Genomic DNA, 22,877 nt, shown 5'->3' on the forward strand with positions numbered 1-22,877 from the left:
GTGATTGGTCGCCAGGAGACTCGGAAGTGTCTCTGATCAGAGCCGCAGAGAAAGACAGTCTAGCCTTGCAAGCGTTCTGTCCCGCACTAGGAACGGGCGTTTTTCGGGCTGCTCTCGATGGTATCTTTGGACGGATAGAGGGGGCCGCGCAAAGTCTTGTGGGACAATAATGGCCGCTTTCAAGGTGCGGGTTTTGGTTCTCTAAGGCGGTGTGAGTGAGGAGTGGCGGCGCCAGCGCCCCAGAATCCGGGACAGAAGGTCCCGAGAGTCGGGCTCGGTGAGGTGAGTGTCCCTTCTTCCTTTCCGACCTTTTCTTCGCCAATCGTGGCGGCTCCAAGCGGCGGATATCGGCCCCTCGCTCAGGTTCGGGCCCAGGTTTGGAAAGTCTTGTTCCTGTCACCCAACTTGCGTTGCTCACCTTAGGGATGCTGCCTAGGTCCTGCAAGACCGGCCTTTCTCCTTTCTCAGGTCAGATCCAGCTTCCTGGCGTGGCCTCGCAGAGGTCCAGGGATGCTGCCCGGGGGGTCACCCTGCTCACTTCCTTAGACCTTCCTATTAGCCCACTCCCAGACGGACACCGAGCCCAGCAGGGCTCCTTTTGTCTTCCTCTTCTCTGTCACAGTGGTATCTCTACCAGGTGATATCTTTTACTAGAATGTCAACTCCAAAAAGGTTGGGATTTTTGTCTGTTTTGTTCTCTTCTTTATCTCTAATGCCCAGAACAGCGATTGGCTCACAGAAAGCACTCAGTAATTGTTGAACGAATGTATCCAGTTTTTTCTTCATTATTTTTCTTGTACCTCTTGTGGTTTCTTTGCCACTAATTATTCTTCACAAGCCAACGCTTAGCTTCTTATTTACTTTTCTCAGCTGTTAGTTGTCCTGTTTGTCAGACTCCTTTTCCTGTGCTGCTGGCATCTTTCTTTGTTGTCCCTAGAAATTTCTGGCTCCCTGTTTCCTTTAATCAGTTTAAACTCATTCATTCATTTATTCCTCAAACGTTTATTTTGCTAGGCACTGGGCAAAGCAGTCAACAAGACAGACAAGGTTCTCTCTCCTGCATAAAATGACGTTCTAGAAGTATATTTTCTAGTTCAGACTACTGAGCAGAGCATGTAAATCCTACCTTCCTGTTTAGATTTCCTCACATGAATACAGATGTCACCAATAGGTAGCTTTCCCTTTTCTCTTCTGCCTGATGGCATTTTTCAAAATGCAGCTGTTGTTCATACTATATGTTCAGTCTGTTTAGCACTATTCTTCTGTAGAGCTGTATATGTTAATTAGAGCTGGGTGAAACATTCTGGATTCTGGTAGTACCCTATCCCTTGACAGTTCTTTGCTTTACTGGCTTGTTAGAATGAGGGAAATTATTCAAGCACTCAGAATGGGATATGTTTATAAGTAGATTGTGTATAGTGGGAGGTAAAGAGGAATTTGTTATAAGTTGAGTGCCAGAAAATCCTACAGTTACCTACTTTTCAGAAATATCATTTCCTAGCCTGGTGATTCTCATCCATTTTTTTTTTTTGGTGAACTTGAATTGTTATTAAACAGATTTCGACTGCTGTGAGGTAAGTCTTTTCTACAAAACACAATCCATTAAAGTATGGATCACATGGATGGTAGTCTTATACGTCAACAACTCTGCTGTATCTGTAGTTTAAAGGAAGGGAGAGGAGGAAGAACTTGTGTAAAAAAATGGTGAGGGACCCAAATCAATACCTTGGAGCACAGCAAATGAAATAATGTAACGATGACATTTATGTAACTCTTTATGGTTACAGAGTGATTTCACAAACACTTTTTTGTTTGATTCTCACAATAACTCCATGGATTAGATAGAGCAAAAAGTACTTCCACTTTGCAGATGTAGAAATTATGTCTAACCAAAGATTAAGTTATTGCTTACAATCATACAGGTAGAAAATGTCAAGAGCCTGGGTTCTGATTGAGGTTTCTGATTTAAAATCTAGTGGTGTTTTCCCTAAACTCCCTTTATAGATGCCATAATGCTCTAGTAAGTGTCCCTTAGTGAGGTCTGTTCTTGCCTGGATGATACCCTCTTGGATCCTGGGGTGTGTGTGTGTGTATGTGTGTGTGTGTGTGTGTGTGTGTGTGTGTATCTGTTTCTGACGTGTGTTGGGGTAGGAGTAGGAAGATCTTTTGCGATTGTCGATGACTTGATGGACACGTCTTGGTAAGAGGTAACTAAAGGAATTCTGATCTTGAGGGGGAGGTCAACCCCCCAGAGATCCATATACCTACAGTTATTCTGGGATGTAGCAGAGCCAAGCCTTTTCCCTTCTTATGTCTGATATCAAATGGTTTGTTTTCCTTCCAGAGAAATCCCAGAGCCTGCCATGGAGGACACCAGCGAGGATGCCTCGATCCATCGATTGGAAGGCACTGAGGTGGACTCCCAGGTTGGCGGTCTTATTTTCAAGACCAAAAGTGCATCTAGTGAGCAGCATGTCTTCAAGGCCCCTGCTCCCCGCCCTTCATTGCTGGGACTAGACTTGTTGGCTTCCCTGAAAAGGAGGGAGAGAGAGGAGAAGGATGACGGGGAGGACAAGAAGAAGTCCAGAGTCTCTTCCTATAAGGACTGGGAAGAGAGCAAGGATGACCAGAGGGACGCTGAGGAGGAGGGCGGTGACCAGGCTGGCCGCAGTAGCCGAAAAGACAGGTAAGAGCCTTTGGGTGGATTGCCCCAAAGGGAATGAAAATGGAGGCCAGAAAATAGCATCTCATGTTTATCTCTCAGTTTTCTTGTTGGACATTTAGGACTTTATGATTTTACTATGATTCTATAACATTGAGGCTAGATAGGAATTGGTATTTTCTTCAGATTTGGGGGAACATTCAAAGGCACCTAAAGAGTGGATGATGGAGGTTAGAAGCGCTTATGGTTGTTGCCATATGCAAACCTGCCGTACCAGGGAGATAAAGTGGAAAAGGCCAGGTTGCATGTTTGGCCTGGCCAAAGGTTTGGGGCAGGTTTTTCTTCCATGGATGAGCCCTTTACCAGCTGCCCTCCCTGTTTCAGACATTATCGATCTGCTCGGGTAGAGACTCCATCCCATCCTGGTGGTGTGAGTGAAGAGTTCTGGGAACGCAGTCGGCAGAGAGAGCGGGAGTGGCGGGAACATGGTGTCTACGCCTCGTCCAAAGAAGAAAAGGATCGGAAGAAGGAGAGGTCGAGGGATCGAGACTGTGACCGCAAGAGAGACAGAGGTAAACTGCCCAGCAGAGTTCCTAGTGCCTGCTAAGCACCTCAGTTAACATGTCGGCCTTTTTCCTGTTGGGGGGGTTTTTATAACACCTGTTAATTAGGGAACTCCATTTTCATGTCAGCCTGGTTGGTTTTGACCCTGTTGGTATTGGGATTAGCAGGCAGTTTAAGAAAAGAGCTGTTACATGCAACATAGCTGCTTTGCTTGAGTGTGTGGTCCTCACTTTATCCTGAAAATTGGTGATAAAGGTGAAAATGGGTAGTATGTTTGAGAAACCAGTTGACACTAGTGTTGGCGAGAGAAAAAGGATGGTGCTGTGGAGCAAAGCTAGACATAAAATCCAATACTGGCTTTCCTCAGTGTTGTCTGAGTTCTGTAGCTTGTAGGCTTGTAACTATTAAATAACTATTCATTATAGGCTTATAACTATTCTTTTTTGAATTCTTGCAGGAAAATAACTGTTACTGTGAGTTTGAAACTTTCTAGCCAGTAACTAATTTTTGCCTTTGAAAGAATGGGGATATGTAAGTTTCAGGAGCCCAAGGATCACATTAGAGCAGTGAGGTTGCACCTGTGAGTGAGTGGGGGTGAAGGTGAAGATGGGTGGAAGTTAGGATGGGACACCTGTTTTCTAAGTTCTGCCGGTGACTCCTCACAGATGAGCGGGATAGAAACAGGCACAGCAGCAGATCGGAGCGAGATGGAGGGTCAGAGCGCAGCGGCAGAAGAAACGAACCTGAGAGCCCCCGACACCGGCCTAAAGGTAGTCTGAGCTGTTGCTTGTGGTGGTTTGTGAGAGCCAAGTGTATGAGAGGCAGGGTGAGTGACTCTCATCCTCAGTGGAACTGGGTTGGAATTCCTGATTCCACCATGAAATTCTGGGAATACTTGGTTCTGAGTCCGTTGATTCAGTTGGGAAGGCCGTGGACTTCTCTGTGGAGACAGATATGCTCCCTTAACATGATTTGCCAGTTTGCTGAGCGGCCAGTTTTCCAAGTGGTAGGAAAGAATAGGGAGCTGGGGGTGGGTGGGATAGGGGCAGAAAAAGGTTTTATTACAAAGAAATATGTACATTCAAGAGGGATATGCTTGCAGAGATAAATTGGATATTCCTTGAAGTGTTGTTATGAGCACAGATGAAAACTGGACCATTAAAATTCAGATATCTTTAAAAGCTGTCAAAACCATCTTATCCATTGCAAATAGGTGCAAAGTTTACAAATAGTAAAAGAAAGAAATTTGGTGAATTGACTTTCATCTAATGGCTCTATAGCCATGTCTTAGACGTTTCCTGTGGATGTGTCTTTTGTGGCCCAGATGCAGCCACCCCTTCAAGGTCTACCTGGGATGAAGAGGACAGTGGCTATGGCTCCTCAAAGCGCTCACAGTGGGAATCGCCCTCCCCGACGCCTTCCTATCGGGATTCTGAGCGGAGTCATCGGCTGTCCAGTCGAGATAGGGACAGGTGACGTTCTGGGTGGGCGGCACAGGGTGGGCGTGACTGGGGCTGGGAGGGCAGATGGTGGCTGGGGAACACGTCTCAGCTTAGTGACTCTTTAGTGAGGCTGGTTGTGCTGTTTCCCAGGTCTGTGAGGAGCAGGTACGCAGACGACACGCCTCTGCCAACCCCGTCCTACAAATACAACGAGTGGGCCGATGACAGAAGACATCTGGGGTCCACCCCACGTCTGTCCAGGGGCCGAGGTAAGGCAGGGTGGAAGTGGGAAGCAGGACGCAGGGTCGCTCATCCTGGTGGGGCTGGACGAAGCCGGGCTGGGGCTGTGCTGCCTGGCAGGTCTGTGTGAGGCCACTGGGGATGAGCTGGGACTGTGCAGACTGACCTGCTACGTGTTCTTCCGCAGGGAGACGTGAGGATGGCGAAGAAGGAATTTCATTTGACACAGAAGAGGAACGGCAGCAATGGGAGGACGACCAGAGGGTAAAAACTACATCTTCGAGGGACTGAATGAGGGGTGGTGGGTCACCTCTGTCGGTGAGTGGGTGACCGGGGGTGTCCGAGCACAAGGGTCATGGGTTACACTGTAGTGGAACCGGACGTTGAGCCACGTTCAGTCTCGAAGCCGTGGAATCTCTTTCCAGGCAAAGGCTTTGTGGTGAAACTTCTCACCAAATGCAGGTCAGACTTAACTTTTTTGGCTGTGTGCTGGTGCCACCGTGTGGTAAATGTAAGAAGTGCCGTCATGGTGGGCTGCGCTGTACACTGGGCTTCTCCTCTAGGTGGCTCGTCTTACAGCCTCTCTTGCGCCTCTCACGAGGGCTGCTATGCCGCACCAGTGACTTCTTACCAAACACCTCCTGCCCTTCTGGCCACGTCTTGCGCAGAAACTGGATCTGCGCCTTGTTCTTACTGCTTTGTCTCTTGTGCCGCAGCAAGCTGACCGGGATTGGTACATGATGGATGAGGGATATGATGAGTTCCACAACCCGCTGGCCTACTCCTCCGAGGACTACGTGAGGAGGCGGGAGCAGCATCTGCACAAACAGAAGCAGAAGCGCATTTCGGCCCAGCGGAGGCAGATCAATGAGGTGAGGCTGCCCGCAGCAGGTGGGGCAGATTCAGCTGGAGAAGCGGCAGGTCACATGCGCCTGCCGGCGGCACAGCTCGTCTCCCGCTGCTGAAGTCACAGACTTAGCGATTCCTCCAGAGGCAGAGGGTGGGCAGGGAACTTCTCAGTAACTTAAGAAAAACCCAACCCAAATCATGACTTCCGTCTTCTGCAGTAGTTCTGGAGGGGTGCTGTTGATGGGAACTGGGAGGTCAGGCCCCGGCTCTGTGGTGTGTCCTTTGTGTCTCTGAGCGGGGCCAGAGACAGTCACCATTTGTGTATCCATACAGAGGTTCTGCCTTAGATATAATGGGTTGCTTCTGGGAAGAGTACTGCAGGTGATTTGGGATGAGCGATTCTTCTGTCTAAGGAGCTGCAGGGTAGAGCGGCCCGTGACATCTCTGCAGCCCCTATGGCCCTTCTGTCAGGACCCTCTGCGTGGCCTCGCCGGGGACCTTTCAGGATGGCCTTGCAGTTGCAGTCTTAACGTGGCCTCCCGTTGTGTCCTCACAGGATAACGAACGCTGGGAGACCAACCGCATGCTCACCAGCGGGGTGGTGCATCGGCTGGAGGTGGACGACGACTTTGAAGAGGACAGTGCAGCCAAGGTCCATCTGATGGTGCATAACCTGGTGCCTCCCTTTCTGGACGGGCGCATCGTCTTCACCAAGCAGGTGAGGGTCCCTGTTGTCAGAGAGAAGGCCGCTCAGAGAAGCCTGAAACGGAAAAAGAAAGAAAGGGAAAGGAAAGGAGAGGAAAAAAGCCCCATCACGATAGGGGTAGGGTAGCAACCCTTCGTTTACTAGGGCCAGTACGAAGTGGACCTTCGTGTTGAGTTTAATGGTCAGCGCAGAATTTCTCTTTTTCCTCAACCTCTTGCAGCCAGAGCCTGTGATTCCAGTCAAGGACGCCACTTCTGACCTGGCCATTATCGCTAGAAAAGGCAGTCAAACAGTGCGGAAGCACAGGGAGCAAAAGGAACGCAAAAAGGTTGGTTTCTTGTCTTCTAGGGCCAGAGAGTATCTGCGTATTTTTTTTTTTTTTTCTTCTTTTTAAAGATCACATTCCACCTCACAGGTAGGGTTCCTATTGGCAGTTAGAGGAAACTCACAGAGCAAGAAACAGCCCTTGTGGGAGGGTATTGCATTCCTCCTCCAGGGCCTCAGTTAAGATAATCCGGGGCCTGGTGTCGCAGGAGCTTCAGGCATAAGATTGGGAGGCACGGCTCGGTGCCACTGCTGCCTTGTGGGAATTTACTGCCTGCTAGATGAAGCCTGTTGTCAGACGGGATTGATTTTCCGTGGACCACAGTTGTGTCACGGGATGGAGCAGATTGACTTTTTGTGTCTTTTTCAGGCTCAGCACAAACACTGGGAACTGGCTGGAACCAAACTGGGAGATATAATGGGCGTCAAAAAAGAGGAAGAGCCGGATAAAGCTCTGACAGAGGACGGTAAAGTGGACTACAGGTAGGAGTCTCGCCAGCAGCGGGGGTCTCTGCAGACGGGGCCTCAAGGGGGCCGATAGGATTCGGCACTCACGAATAGGAAAACGATGTCATTTGGAGTCTCTGGTCCCTTCCTCCTGGTCTTTTCAACTTTTCTGAGATAACATTCCTACTGCCGCCCCTGATACTGCAGGAGCTTCTTCTGTGCCAGGCAGCACCACAGAACTCACAGATACTCAGTCATTGGATTCTCACGACAGTCCCATGGGACAGGTGTAATCTTCCCCGTTTTTCACGTGAGGAGGAGGAGGCGGCCCAGGGAGGTTAAGTAGCTTGTTTGAGGTGGTCCAGCTGGTAAACGGTGGGGTGAGGATCACACCCAGACAGTCTAGTCTCGGAGCCCACACTCTCAGCCGCTCTGCTAGAGTGCCTTTCAGATGCTCAGTGTGGGAAAGTGTGCTTTGCACCCTTAGATTTTAGTTCAATCTAAGGAAGAACTATTTTTAACAGAGGTTTGAAAATAGAAAGGGTTGTCTTCTCAGGTAGTGACTTCCCCATTCATAGAGGTATTTAAGCAGATGTTGGATAACTGCTTATTGGGCTTTCCTCATTGTGTAGGTGGCTGAACTCAGATGTCCCTTCTGAATCTCATTGAACACTCTGAAATCCTACAAAACTGTCATCTCAGTTAATAATTCTCTGTAACCCTGTGAGAAGTGAGAAGTTGGTGCTATTGATCAGCCCTTGTTAGTTTCTAGTTAATTTAATCCCATAGGTGTTAATTGTTAGCTGAGCGGGAGTGACTGGGATGTTAGAAACAGGAAGCTTGACAGAGCGTGGGCTCAATCTGATGGAGGAAAAGTCTCTTGGGGAAGGGATGGGTGGAGACTGTAGACTAATGTAGGTAAGGTAGGACTGGTACCTTTTTGCTCTGCAGCCTGGGGATGTACGTGTGTCGGATACTTGAGCGCTTTCAGTGGAAGCTGTAGGTAAACATCAAGTGGGACTGTTCTCACAGTTCTTTAAAAATAAAGCCTTATGGACTCTGCTGTCCCACCAAGAGGTGGGAGGGAGTCTGACCTTGGTCAGCTCCTCCTTTCAGCCTGTTAAGTGTGGTGCTGAAATTGCCCAAGGTTGTTCCATATAAGGTAATGACCTGTGGATTTCAGCTCCTCTTCTGGTTGAACTCTTTCAGGGCAGAGGATTTGCCACTTGCTAATCTGTAGCTCCTCTGAGCCCCCTGCAGCTGTCTGTCCTGGGGGCGTTGAGTAGGTTTTGGATGATGGATTCTCAGACAGCCGTCTGGTCCCTTAGGACAGAGGAGATGAGCAGCACCTGGCAGCTCTAGCGTCTCAAAGATTTACTGCACATTTGAAGCAGTGCTCACTTTTGGGTGTAGGAAGCAGGGCAGTAACCCAGTCAGGAAGGCAGATGTGGGAAACCGTGCAGGGCACTAAGGCTGCTGTGTGTTCTCAGGGCAGAGCAGAAGTTTGCAGACCACATGAAGAAGAAGAGCGAAGCCAGCAGTGAATTCGCAAAGAAGAAGTCTATTCTGGAGCAGAGGCAGTACCTGCCCATCTTTGCTGTGCAGCAGGAGCTGCTCACGATTATCAGGTAACTGCGTCCACCCCGGGTCGGGCTTCCACTGCTGAATCAGGTGTCCCATTTTCTCCTGTGTGTACTCTATAGCTCTTTTTCTTTTGGGTATGACATCCGATGGAGAAGGGAAAGGATTTTTCCCCCTCACCTAGGTGCCCTGGGCTACCCTGCTTGAAGTAAGCAAGATGGCATCGCTTTGTTTTAGTTCATTTGTTTAAACTGTACTGTCTTCCAGACTTTTTAGAGGGTGTTTCAGTATGAGACCGTTTTCCCAGGGAAATCCTCCTCCCTGCGCAGGCACGCTCCTTGGATAGCTACAGGTGGGGGTAGGAGGTCGCCTTCCACTCGGGCTGATTCACCCGTTATCTTCTCTTCCTTGCAGAGATAATAGCATCGTGATCGTGGTTGGGGAGACAGGGAGTGGTAAGACCACTCAGCTGACCCAGTACCTGCACGAAGACGGTTACACGGACTATGGGATGATCGGGTGCACCCAGCCCCGCCGTGTGGCTGCCATGTCGGTGGCCAAGAGAGTCAGTGAAGAGATGGGGGGCAGCCTTGGTGAGGAGGTGAGTGGGCGCAAGGGCTCAGCTGTGTAGTTCTTGCCCGGTAGCTTCTGTCATTTGGGCTGATCTGCTGAGGCCTGGACCCAGCTCGGGGTGTGCAGTGGCGAGTGGGCGCCCAGAGCTTTCTGAGCGGTCTCTCTGGCCTCCAGGTGGGTTATGCCATCCGTTTCGAAGACTGCACTTCAGAAAGCACCTTGATCAAGTACATGACCGATGGAATCCTGCTGCGAGAGTCCCTGCGGGAAGCGGACCTGGATCACTACAGCGCCATCATCATGGACGAGGCCCATGAGCGCTCCCTCAACACCGACGTGCTCTTTGGGCTGCTCCGGGAGGTGAGGGCTGCGGGTCCAGCCTCTGTGCCTGTGGGGCTTGGACCACCGCCCTGCCAGGAGTTAGTGACGAGGCACTCCAGGCGGGCTGGGGTCTAGCCTGGGGAAGCTGAGGGGGTCTTTGACAGGCTGAGTTGCCCCGGAGGCCCCTGGCCGCGGGGTTCAGACCTGGTGGTGGTTTACTCTGTTCTTGCTCAGCTGAGTGCCTCATGGTTCTCCCGACTGTGGCTCCACCGATTCAGTTCAGGATTGTTATGAATCTAATGAGCCATCCGTCAGCTTTGACTTCTGTTTCATTTGGTAGTGATGCTGATGAGACTGGAGGGCAGAAGCCAAGGGTCCCAAAACTGTGGGGAAGCCTCTGACTGACTTCTTCTCTTAGGTGGTGGCTCGGCGCTCAGACCTGAAGCTCATTGTCACGTCGGCCACCATGGATGCAGAGAAATTTGCTTCCTTTTTTGGGAATGTCCCCATCTTCCACATCCCTGGTCGTACCTTCCCTGTTGACATCCTCTTCAGCAAGGTACTGAGGCCCTGTTTCGGAACTGACCTGACCTTTGATGAGGAACTGGTTGGGGGATGTGGAATGGCATACTGAGTCGGGAGAGGTTTTGTGGGGACCCTGCGAGCCTGCAGCTATAGGGCTTGAAGGCGAAGGACTGTGCTCTGGGGAGGTTTCGCTTGATTGTTTCTTTGGAGTGGACGTGCAGGGCTCAGGGAGGGCCATCAGGCCTGTCTGCAGGTGCGGCAGCCCTGAGAGTTCATCGGCTCTAGCCCCTGACCAGGAACTGGGTCTCCGGTTCCCAGTGGGGGCTCGGCCTGCATTCCCTCTGACGGTGTCCCTCACTGGTTTGCAGACCCCCCAGGAGGATTATGTGGAGGCCGCAGTGAAGCAGTCTCTGCAGGTGCATCTGTCGGGGGCCCCCGGGGACATCCTTATCTTCATGCCTGGCCAAGAGGACATCGAGGTGCGTGCCTCGGTCATGACTGGGGTGAACGGGTGTGTCCTTCGTGTGAGAACTGGGGGATCTCGTGTCTCACAGCTCCTCTCTGTGCCCTCAGGTGACCTCAGACCAGATTGTGGAGCATCTGGAAGAACTGGAGAACGCGCCCGCCTTGGCTGTGCTGCCCATCTATTCCCAGCTGCCTTCTGACCTCCAGGCCAAAATCTTCCAGAAGGTGAGATGGGTCCCCACCTTGGGATTCCCCCAGACTCCCCGAAAGGAGGGCAAGAGGGAGGGTGTTAGTTTTCTGGCACGGGTGGGGTGTACTTTTCTCCTTGTGGGGTTTTTCCTACCTGAAGGCCTACAGCCTTCGCTCCATGAGTGTCCTGTCCGGCTCCAGGCTCCGGATGGCGTTCGGAAGTGTATTGTCGCCACCAACATTGCTGAGACCTCTCTGACTGTCGATGGCATCATGTTTGTTATCGATTCTGGTTATTGTAAATTAAAGGTAAGAGGAGACACAGGCACCGGGGCCCTGGGCCTTCACCCAAAGCTAACTCAGCCAAGGGGGTGGGAAGGCAGGCCCTGGGTCCTTGGCCCTCAAACGACGATTGCTCATGGAAGTGGTGGTGGTGTTTATTGAGTGCTGGTTTTGCCATGTGCTTGATTCATTCCATCCTTGTGATAACTCGAGGTAGACAGTTTACATAACTCGATAGAGATCGCGGAGCTGGTGTTTAGGGGAAATTTCTTGAGGTTCCTGGTTCCGAAAGATGGCTGCTTACATCGCTAAGACACTTCCTTCTGTAACGTGTAGCACCCAGGGTCTGTCTTTGTCTCAAGCCTGCCTCCCTTTTTACCCTCACTCTGTCCTTAGTCAGGTCTTTGCTGTCCCCTCCTAGGTCTTCAACCCCAGGATTGGCATGGATGCTCTGCAGATCTACCCCATCAGCCAGGCCAATGCCAACCAGAGGTCGGGGCGAGCCGGCAGGACGGGCCCAGGTCAGTGTTTCAGGTAGGAGCCCTGCGCTAGCCTGCTCTCTGGGGTGGAGCCCCGGCTGGGGTGGGAAGGCTTGGACTGTGACCCTGCAGAGAGGTGACCCCTGAGGCTGGGAACCAGTGGCGGGGCTGCCGCTTGTTGCTTCTCTCGTCACGTGCTGCTGAGTGGAGGAAGCTGCCTTCGCAGGCAGCCCTGAAGTCTGAGCAGCCTTGGGTTTTAGGAAGACCTGTGTTGAAGGTACCTGCAGCGGATGACCAGCGATTACGGTGTGCCTCCTCCCGGAAGATAAATGTGAACAAATTAGAGCACCGGTTCTTTTTTTTCCTCCTCCAATTACTCTCTCTCTCTTTTTTGTTCCGATTGTTAAAAATAATGTATTAACTATAGAAATTCAGAAAATCTAGAAAAATATAAAGAAAAAAAATCCCAGCCATAATTCTAGTCCCAGGCTCATTGGTTCCAGAAATGAAACAAGTACATAGGAGACTCCAGCAGAATGGTGAATTGGCAGGACTGAGTTTTGAGTAGGTGGAGATTTGTGATTGTAAGGGAAAGGGGGAGGTGGGGGGAAGAAATGAGGACTTCTCCTCCTTACCCGTGGCTTTCATCTGCACTGGCTCTTCTGGGTGCACAAGCCCAGTGTTGGTCCCCGTGTAGACAGCCGGGCATATTTGAGGGGCTCAGCCGGGCAGCATGGTGGGAAGTGCGGCAGGACTGCGTCTTCTCCCCCGCAGGCTCTACACCCAGAGCGCCTACAAGAATGAGCTCCTGACCACCACGGTGCCCGAGATCCAGCGGACCAACCTGGCCAACGTGGTGCTGCTGCTCAAGTCCCTGGGGGTGCAGGACCTGCTGCAGTTCCACTTCATGGACCCGCCCCCGGAGGACAACATGCTCAACTCCATGTATCAGCTCTGGATCCTCGGGGCCCTGGACAACACAGGTGCCGTGGCCCCGGGAGCCGGGCAGGGCCCCGTGGGCTCTGGCGCCTGGGTGCTCCCTCTTATGGCACTGTGTCCACTGACCGTGCGGATTGGCTCCTCTCTCCCAGGCGGTCTGACCTCGACCGGGCGGCTGATGGTGGAGTTCCCGCTGGACCCGGCCCTGTCCAAGATGCTCATTGTGTCCTGTGACATGGGCTGCAGCTCCGAGATCCTGCTCATCGTCTCCATGCTGTCGGTCCCAGCCATCTTCTACAGGCCCAAGGTGGGAGATGCTGTCCGGCTCCTCTCCTCCCAGGGAGCTCGGGAGGTTATGGGCTCAAGGAAGGTTGAGAGAGGGGGGTAGTTTCTCTCTGTGTTGTTAAGACGGAGTGGAGGGAGGGGCAGGAATCAGTTTCCAAAGAGTGGTTTTGCTGTTTTATGTTAAGCAGGTTGGGGTAGGGGAAGGGATGGGCTAGATCCATGGTTCTCAGGGAGTGTTTTGCAGTTTTTTCTAGGATGGCTGTGCCTGAGCCCTCACATTTTAGAATAAATATTTTGTTGTAAACTAATTTATTTTTCCTATATTGTCAGGGCACTACGTTGATGTGTTTTTAGCTGTGGTGAGGGTAGATGATAGTGTGAGATAGCTCTTCTCATTGGACCTGGACTTCCCTTTTTCCTTCCTAGGGCCGAGAGGAGGAGAGCGATCAAATCCGGGAGAAGTTCGCAGTCCCTGAGAGCGACCACCTGACCTACCTGAATGTCTACCTGCAGTGGAAGAACAACAATTACTCTACCATCTGGTGTAACGATCATTTCATCCATGCCAAGGCCATGCGGAAGGTGGGGGCAGTGGCCGAGAGAAGCAGCATGTTGGGAGGAGGGGTGGGATGCAGGGAAGGAGGGCTCCATCCTTGTCTCCCTGTGTCCTGCTCTAGGTCCGGGAGGTGCGGGCTCAGCTCAAGGACATCATGGTGCAGCAGCGGATGAGCCTGGCCTCGTGTGGCACCGACTGGGACATTGTCAGGAAGTGTATCTGTGCTGCCTATTTCCACCAGGCAGCCAAGCTCAAGGTGAGCCCAGTGGAGCTATGGCCCCTCTGGGCCTGATACTTCTTTCGAGGGCAGAGGTCTCCTGTCTCATTGTACAGTCCTGCAGATCTGGGCTTCCCCCAAAAGCCTGTGTCAAGACAGTATTGGACTGGGTAGCTGCCCAGATGTGCAGTGTTTTGCTATGTAGCCACCTGTGGCATCTCTTCCCTAGGGAATTGGGGAGTATGTGAATATCCGGACAGGCATGCCCTGCCACCTGCATCCCACCAGCTCCCTCTTTGGAATGGGCTACACCCCAGACTACATTGTGTATCACGAGTTGGTCATGACCACCAAGGTGAGTCTTTTCCAAGGCAGCTTGCATGACTGTAGGCCCACTTGGCTGGGCCAGGCCTTTGTAATAACCCTTTGCCGCCTTCTGGGATGGGTTTTGAGCTTGGGAGGCTTAAGGCCACATGCGTTGCTTGGAGGGAAATTGAGGTTGGTTTTCAGTTGGGGGTTTGGGGAAGTTTATATAGATACACAGTTAACCTCTAGATTCCAGTGGCCTCGGCTGTGCCAGCAGGATTGTTTCCTACTTGCTGCCTGGGACAAGCAAGCCCTTTTGGTGTTGTTAAAAGGGTTTTCTGAGGGGCTGGGCCTTTTCTGTTGGACAATAGGGGCCTTTGTCTCAAGCATGGAGGAATTTGGATGGGAGAAGGGATTAGAATCCCAGTGTCTGCGGCTGTTCCTTGCCTTTTTCAGCCTCACAGCGCTAGGGGTAGGCCCCTTCCCATATAGCTCCTAATTGTGGAACCGCTCTGGGAGGGACAGCTCAAAGCATTGGTCCTTCTGTGACCACCGCTTTGTGGCCCTTCTGCCTGCAGGAGTACATGCAGTGTGTGACTGCTGTGGACGGAGAGTGGCTGGCAGAGCTGGGCCCCATGTTCTACAGCGTGAAGCAGGCAGGAAAGTCTCGGCAGGTAAGGGTCCTGTGCTTCTCTGTGGAGGATCTGTTTGTCTCTGGGATCCGCTTTCCCCTCAGCCTGGTATTAAAGACACATCATCATCTGGCTTCCCTTCACTTCTCTGTCAAACATAAAAGTTGTGATCCAGGCAGGTTAGTCTGTCTGATCTCCCCCCACCCACTCCATTTGCTTGGTCTGCTGAGCCTTAAAAAAAAAAAACAACTTATTATTGAAAAGTACAAATACTCATAAAAGTGGACAAAAACAGTATAATGAGCCACGAGTTCCTCACTTAGCTTCCATAATTATCAACATTCTGCCCAACCTTGTTTCTCTTATTTCCACCCCGCTCCATACATATTGAGTGTTTTCCTGGAATATTTTAAAGCATACCTCAGACATTGTGTTTTTTCACCCATAAATACTTGAATATGTCTCTAAAAGGACTTTCAAAAATTCAAACATAACCTCCATGCAAATCTTACTCAACAGAATTAATCCTTAATGTTGCTAAAGTTTCCAGTTCTTGTTCATATTTCCTTTTTTATTCCAAAGATAATTTTTTATAATTGATTTGCTTGAATTCGGAGCCAGGTGTTGAAATTTGTCATTATATATATATTAAGTCTTTTATTCTGGAACAAGCTCTGCCCGCACTCATTTTTTATGGCATTGACTTATTGGAGAAAACAGGTTGGTCATCTGTTGGTCATTCTGTAGAATGTTCCACGTTCTGTTTTGAGCTGATTGCTTCCTCAAGGTGTTTAACTTTTGCCTCTATCCCATGTACTTTCTGTAAGCTAGTCATTAATCTAAAGCCTTGGTTAGATTCAGATTCAGCTGTTTTGGGTAAGGATGCATAAATGCATGTGGTGCTGCGAACCTCCTTTTAGATCCAGTCAGGAGGCACATAAGGTCTGGTGGTGCCACTTTTGAAGACACTAAGATTGCTCAGTGGTTCCACCTGATCCCTCCATTATAAATTCTCTACCTACTTCTCGGTCTCCTGACAGTCTTGGTGTCCATTGGTGGCTACCACCTGGAGTTAGGGCTGCAGAATGTTGTGGACTTTAGCTTCCTCCCTTCTCAGCATAGTTCTCCCCGCACCGGGCCTGCACACATCTTCCTATGTCTGTCCTCTCCAGCCAGATGTCATGTCTTCTCTATTTCCTGTACTTCCTGGCATGGTTATGAACTTGGTTAGAGCATGTAAGCACTTAGCAAATTGAGTGGAGGGCTGAGGCATGACAGGGTGAGGACTCAATCATCCAATGTCTGTCTTGGATCAGTGAGAAAAGCAGGCCTTAGTGCTGGGGCAGGGAGCTGGCAAGGTCTGCTCAGCACCTGGCTTGCAGCAGGGAGATGGGTGCAGGCCGGGCCTCCTCACCCGCCAATCCCCAGTGACCCCAGTACCTCTCCCTTCTCTAGGAGAACCGCCGACGGGCCAAAGAGGAAGCCTCTGCCATGGAGGAGGAGATGGCACTGGCTGAGGAGCAGCTGCGGGCCCGGCGGCAGGAGCAGGAAAAGCGCAGCCCCCTGGGTAGTGTCAGGTGAGCTGTGGTCTCGGGACTCTGGTCCTGATGGAGCCCACCAGCTGGACTGACCAGGCCCTGAGGCAGGGTCGCAATTTAAGAGAAGTTAAATGTGCAGAGGTGAATTGGTGACAAGTTGACTGTGGTCACGTGGAGACGGGGGGGGTTTCGGACATACTTTCAAGGGGTGGTGATACAGCTGCAACTCCTGGTCGTTGTTTGTTATGTTGTGATGGGGCCCAAGGAGGGCTGGAGCGGCAGAGTAGGTCTCACGGCTTTACCAACAGGCTAGGGCTTGGACACCACAGTAGAGAGGCAAGGCGGGGAGAGCCTTGGGCACCTGCGTCTGCCCTGGTGCCTGGAGTTAGACCGCACAGGTGAAGGGCACAGTCCCTGCAAGACTGCCCTCACCTCAATCACCACCTGCAAGTTGGGGGGTACCCAGGGTCACCCTCCTTTCTCACCAACTTGTTACAAATTTGGGGATCCCCATGGACTCCCTCAGGTTTGATAATTTGCTAGAACACCTCGCAGAACTCAGGAAAGTACTATACGTATTACAGTTTTATTATAGCAAAAGGACACAGAACCAGCCAAAGGGAGAGATGTATAAAGTGAGGTCTGAGAGGGTCTTAGATGTGAAGTCTTCCATTGTCCTTGGGGTCATGTTACCTTCCTGGCACATTACACAGAGTATTGTCACCAGGGAAGCTTACCCGAGCTTTGGTGCCCAGAGTTTTATTGGGCAGGACCCATGTGTTGACTGAGTCTCCAGCCCCTTTTCCCTCCCCAGAGGCTGGGCTAATAGCACGAGGCTCAAAGCACAGCCCTCTAATCACAGGTTGGTTTTTCTGGCAGGGCAGCCACCATCCTGAGTCATCTCATTTGCATAAACTATCAGATGTGGTCCGAGGGGCCCGCCGTGAATAACAGAGACACTCCAGTCCCTTGGGAAATTCCAAGGGTCTAGAGATACCTCCAGGAACTGGGGACAAAGCCCAGCCACAGCTGGAGTGGCGGCCTGGTGAGGTGGAGGGAAGACGACCTCCATAGCTCACCTAGGGGATATGAATGGAATTGTTAAAAAATCTCATAACCTGCCTCAGTGGATATCAGAAAGAGGTGCTATCTCATTCTGCTCCCGATCACAAATAGGGAGGGCAAGGGGAGTGGAAGTGTGCTAGGGGAGAAACCCTGCAGCCCCAAAGCCTGCTCGCACACAGAAACAGCAAGACCTCAGGCTCCTCATCCCTCTGTGTGTCCTGGCCGGAGTGAACAGCAGTGCGATTCCTAACCCCTCTTCTGTGTCTCCAGGTCTACAAAGATCTACACCCCAGGTCGGAAAGAGCAAGGGGAACCCATGACCCCTCGCCGCACACCAGCCCGCTTTGGGCTCTGAGCTGAGGCTGTCCCTGGACAGGAGGGGGGCCAGGTGTTGAGTCCTGAGCCCCGTGGCTGGAGCGCCCAGGCCTGCCGACAAAACCCTTTCATCTGTGTGCTTTCATTTGTGTACATCATGGCCCTGGGGGCACCTGTTGAGGCCAGGCTCTGCCCTGGAGGAGGTGGGAGTTTCTTGGTGAAGGCGCGGGGCCGCAGAGCAGCTGCCAGGACCACGAGAGGTGGCCGGACCCACCGTATTCAAATAAACTGTCCCCGGGACACTTGGTGTATAAATGACACGGCTGTGACTATGTTTTTTAAAATTCTTGTGTAAAACAGCACAATAGACCTAGAGGGAATTATAATTTGGTTATAATTCAGGATTTGGAAATAAATTTATTGTTTGTAAAATGTTATTGTATTTCTGACTCTTCTTTTCCCCTAACTGCCCTAAATCACACACTAGAGAACAGGCAGAACGCTGCCTTTCCTTGGATGGATCCTTCTAGAACCTTAGCTCGCCCTTATTTCTGTTCTCCAGGCAGTGCCTCTTAGAGGAGGGGTTGATGGGGTGGGACTCAGCTGACAGGGAAGGAGAATGGCCCGGGGCACCAGCACCTGGCAGGGCTGGGGCAAGGCTGGCCACAGTGGCTGGGAAGTGGGAGGAAGGTGAGCAGCCGTGCACCCTCTGTCCTTTCCTGTGGGCGGGTTGGCTGCTCTGCTGCTCAGAATGGCCCAAGTTTCTACCGTTATGATGTGTAGTGTATTGATGGAAAATAGTGTAAAATGTTGCTTATTGGTTTTCACATAAAAGATGAGCCTTACACTAGAATCACTAGTCTTTTCTGTTGTTAAGCAGCCTCAACAGTCTGCTGAGGCGACGTCTTGGGCACCTCTGGTCCTTATTTAGTGACGCCCTAGGGCTGGGCTTCTGCCAGGTGTGCTGGGTGGGAGGTCCTGTGTTGGGGCTGAGACCCCATCAGGCTCGGGGCTCAGAAGCACCTGCATACTGGGCCAGGGCTCAGCGTGAGGTCCTTGGTGCCCGGCTCACACCACTGTTTGTTAGTTCCACTCTGTTTCTCACTCTGTTCCTGGGATTTGAATTTCTGTTATAAATCAATATAAGTTAAATTAAAGCCAATTTTATGGGTAGGTTTGGAAGCCAGGCTTTGCCAGCCAGCATCAGCTTCCACCTCTACTTCCATTCTTTTTACCTCTAACCGCCTTTCCTGGGAATGCAGGTAGAAACTGACTTTCACAGCTCTGGAGTGAAGAGAGGGCTTCCAGCTGCTGGCCTGGGAAGGCTTCTAATCTTGGCCCTGGGTTGAAGGGCTAGGAGAAGGTGTCTACCCACCCTGCGGAGAGATGTAAGCTGGGTATGTGATCTATTTACAGACTTGGGCTCAGGATGCAACAAAACAGGAAGAAGATTGAGGTTCCAGTTGATGCCTTTACTACTAACAAACAGGCTGTGACCTTGGTCACAAACTCACCTTCAAGTTCCTTAGATAAGAAAAATGAGGCCAGAGAGGTTTTGAAAATCTAATTTTAAAGTAAGGAACGCCTAGTGAGGCACATGTGGCATACACACACAGATGCCACAAGATAAGTGGGGAGGCTCCCCGCCCCCAGCAGCTGTACCCGAATCTGTTTTGGCTTCTGGACTTCTGCCCAAGAATCTGTTTGCACTTCTGTCTCCAATGCTTTCTTTTTAACTATGGACCCTTTCCATTCAGATTTACCTTCAAGTTCCTTCCAGCTTCAATATTCTGATTTAATACTCCTCTGCTTTTCACCATTTCTTCCTCAGATGATAACTGATTCTTTTTCTAGAGGTACAAAAGCATTTCTTGGCACCGACCCGGAAGTGGATTCCTGAGACTGGTTTTCCGATTTGGTGTGAGAGAACAGTAAGGTTGTTGAACTGGACAGGGGTCCCCCACCTTGCTCTCAGCCATGTGCGTCTACCCTTTAATGCCTAGTTGAGAGGAGCAGGATACTTTAGACATCTTAGAAATATCAGCAGTTGAGGGGCTCAGGCTGAGATAGGGGGCTCATTCTGGGGACCCCAGGGCTAGCTTGCTGGGCCCTGCCTATGGCAGGAAGCTTCCTCCTCATATGGGCTGTGCGGAGGGGGCTCAAAGGCAAGTGTACGTGGCCACATGGTGGTTCTAGGGAGCTCCCCCTTCCCTTTAGTAAGGCGGCGGCTGGGGTTTGGTCTGGGTTCCTTTAGCTCAGGGGGAGAAGAATTATACTCCAGGTGGGTAGAAGAGGATCTGTCACAAAGGATTCTGCGGCCCCCAAGGTATCAGAATCTGAGTGACACCCTCCGACTGGGTGGCTGAAGCACTTTATTTATAATCCCCTCGGCTAAGTCCTAGCTTTATAATCGTTTCTTTTTTGTTATGTTTTTAGCGTGGCTTCAGGTGCACAGCAAAACTGAGCAGGAGGTACAGAGATTTCTCCTGTACCTGCTTCCCCTGCCCCCGACCTGCACAGCCTCCCCACTATCAGCATCCCCCACCGCAGTGGCTCGATTGTTACAACTGATGAACCTGCGCTGACACATCATTATCCCCTGAAGTCCGTAGTTTACATTAGGGGTCACCCTTGGTGTCTGTACATTCTATGGGTCGGGACAAATGTATCCACCATTATAGTTTCATACAGAGACCATGTCTTTTTAATGTCAACTTTTAAAGAACTCACTTCTTTGGTTATTTCTTAAAGCATTAGAGGCAGGCAACATTCGGGCTCCCTGCCCTTTCTCCTACCTTGCTGCACTTCTCCAAGCCCAGCCCCTCCACTCAGCTGGGTCTCCTGCCTGGCTGGGCTTGCAAGGCCACACGGCTGGGTGATGTATTGACATGGTTCTGGCTCTGCTGAGCCTTTGCTCCCCATAGCTTGCTACCTGCTTTCCTCTGGTGTAATCACCCCATAGGAAGTGAAAGACAACTTTGGAAAAAGTACAACATTCAAAGTACCCAGAGGGAGGGGCAAGATGGCGGAAGAGTAAGACGCGGAGATCACCTTCCTCCCCACAGATACATGAGAAATACATCTACACGTGGAACTGCTCCTACAGAACACCCACTGAACGCTGGCAGAAGACGTCAGACCTCCCAAAAGGCAAGAAAATCCCCACGTACTTGGGTAGGGCAAAAGAAAAAAGAAATAACAGAGACAAAAGAATAGGGACGGGACCTGCACCAGTGGGAGGGAGCTGTGAAGGAGGAAAGGTTTCCACACACTAGGAAGCCCCTTCGTGGGCAGAGACTGCGGGTAGCAGAGGGGGGAAGCTTCGGAGCCACGGAGGAGAGCGCAGCCACATTGGTGCGGAGGGCAAAGCGGAGATTCCCGCACAGAGGATCGGTGCCGACCAGCACTCACCAGCCCGAGAGGCTTGTCTGCTCAGCCGCCGGGGCGGGCGGGGCCTGGGAGCTGGGGCTCGGGCTTCGGTGCTGGCCGGGAGGGAGTCCGGGAAAAAGACTGCGGCTGCCAAAGAGGCAAGAGAATTTTTCTTGCCTCTTTGTTTCGCGGCGCGCAAGGAGAGGGGATTCAGAGCGCCGCCTAAACGAGCTCCAGAGACGGGCGCGAGCCGCGGCTATCAGCGCGGATCCCACAGCAACAGGGACGCAGAGGGAAAAACGGAGAGATTCCCGCACAGAGGCTCGGCGCCGAGCAGCACTCACCAGCCCGAGAGGCTTGTCTGCTCACCCGCCGGGGCGGGCGGGGGCTGGGAGCTGAGGCGCGGGCTTCGGTCGGATCCCGGGGAGAGGACTGGGGTTGGCTGCGTGAACACAGCCTGAAGGGGCTAGCGCACCACAGCTAGCCGGGAGGGTGCACGAGAAAAAGTCTGCAGCTGCCGAAGAGGCAGGAGACTTTTTCTTGCCTCTTTGTTTCGCGGCGTGCAAGGAGAGGGGATTCAGAGCGCCACTTAAACGAACTCCAGAGACGGGCGCGAGCCGCGGCTATCAGCGCGGACCCCAGAGACGGGCATGAGACGCTAAGGCTGCTGCTGCCGCCACCAAACAGCCTGTGGGCGAGCACAGGTCATTCTCCACACCGCCCCTCCCGGGAGCCTGTGCAGCCCGCCACCGCCAGGCTCCCGTAATCCGGGGACAACTTCCCCGGGAGAGCGCACGGCGCGCCTCAGGCTGCTGCAACGTCACGCCGGCTTCTGCCGCCGCAGGCTCGCCCCGCCTCCTCCGTACCGCTCCCTCCCCCCGGCCTGACTGAGCCAGAGCCCCCGAATCAGCTGCTCCTTTAACCCCGTTCTGTCTGGGCGGGGAACAGATGCCCTCAGGGGACCTACATGCAGAGGCGGGTCCAAATCCAAAGCTGAACCCCGGGAGCTGTACGAACAAAGAAGAGAAAGGGAAATCTCTCCCAGCAGCCTCAGAAGCAGCGGATTAAAGCTCCACAAACAACTTGATGTGCCTGCATCTGTTGAATACCTGAATAGACAACGAATCATCCCAAATTTAGGAGATGGACTTTGGGAGCAGGATATATTAACTTTTCCCCTTTTCCTTTTTTTTGTGAGTGTAGATGTGTATGCTTCTGGGTGAGATTTTGTCTGTATAGCTTTGCTCTCACCGTTAGTCCTAGGGTTAGGTCCGTCCGTTTTTTTTTTTTTTTTTTTTGGCTTAAAAAATTTTTTTTCCCTAATAAATGTTTTCTTAATAATTTTTTCCTTATTTTCTATTTTTAAAAAAAATTTTTAATAAGTTTTTTCATATTTTTTATTTTAAAAAATTAAAAAATTTTTTTTCTTAATAAATTTTTTCTAAATAATTTTTTTCTTATTTTTGGTATAAAAAATTAATAAATCTATTTTTAAAAATTAAAAAAAAATTTTTTTTCTTAATAAATTTACTCTTAATAATTTTTTTTCTTATTTTTTATTATAATTGCTTTATTTTATTTTATTTTATCCTCTTTTTTTCTTTCTTTCCATTTTTTCTCCCTTTTATTCTGAGCCGTGTGGATGAAAGGCTCTTGGTGCTCCAGCCAGGCATCAGGGCTGTGCCTCTGAGGTGGGAGAGCCAACTTCAGGACACTGGTCCACAAGAGACCTCCCAGCTCCACGTAATACCAAACGGCGAAAATCTCTCACAGATCTCCATCTCAACATCAAGACCCAGCTTCACTCAAAGACCAGCAAGCTACAGTGCTGGACACCCTATGCCAAACAACTAGCAAGAGAGGAACACAGCCCCATCCATTAACAGAGAGGCTGCCTAAAATCATAATAAGGCCACAGACACCCCAAAACACACCACCAGACGTGGACGAACCCACCAGAAAGACAACATCCAGCCTCATCCACCAGAACACAGGCACTAGTTCCC

At 51.1% G+C, this 22,877-nt stretch overlaps 1 protein-coding gene across 2 annotated transcripts; it reads left to right on the forward strand.

Annotated features, from left to right (window-relative positions):
- The first annotated feature begins 35 nt into the window (after positions 1–35).
- DHX38 (DEAH-box helicase 38) lies at positions 36–17,934 on the forward strand. Of its 2 annotated transcripts, XM_061172794.1 has the most exons (27): positions 37–282; positions 2,345–2,686; positions 3,047–3,234; positions 3,892–3,996; positions 4,551–4,698; positions 4,819–4,937; positions 5,096–5,172; positions 5,625–5,780; positions 6,314–6,475; positions 6,684–6,791; positions 7,158–7,270; positions 8,725–8,862; positions 9,230–9,416; positions 9,563–9,748; positions 10,128–10,268; positions 10,603–10,713; positions 10,808–10,924; positions 11,090–11,197; positions 11,592–11,704; positions 12,424–12,632; positions 12,741–12,895; positions 13,300–13,455; positions 13,551–13,685; positions 13,876–14,001; positions 14,531–14,626; positions 16,040–16,161; positions 17,458–17,934. In XM_061172794.1, the coding sequence occupies exons 2-27, from the start codon at positions 2,364–2,366 to the stop codon at positions 17,540–17,542; spliced, it is 3,684 nt and encodes a 1,227-aa protein (XP_061028777.1). In that variant the 5' UTR covers positions 37–282; positions 2,345–2,363; the 3' UTR covers positions 17,543–17,934. The 2 variants fall into 2 exon arrangements, with proteins under 2 accessions (XP_061028778.1, XP_061028777.1); XM_061172795.1 differs by lacking the exon at positions 16,040–16,161 and having other exon boundaries at positions 36–282.
- The last annotated feature ends 4,943 nt before the right edge of the window (positions 17,935–22,877 follow it).

This window comes from Eubalaena glacialis, chromosome 18, assembly GCF_028564815.1.
Source record: "Eubalaena glacialis isolate mEubGla1 chromosome 18, mEubGla1.1.hap2.+ XY, whole genome shotgun sequence".
Taxonomy (NCBI): domain Eukaryota; kingdom Metazoa; phylum Chordata; class Mammalia; order Artiodactyla; family Balaenidae; genus Eubalaena; species Eubalaena glacialis.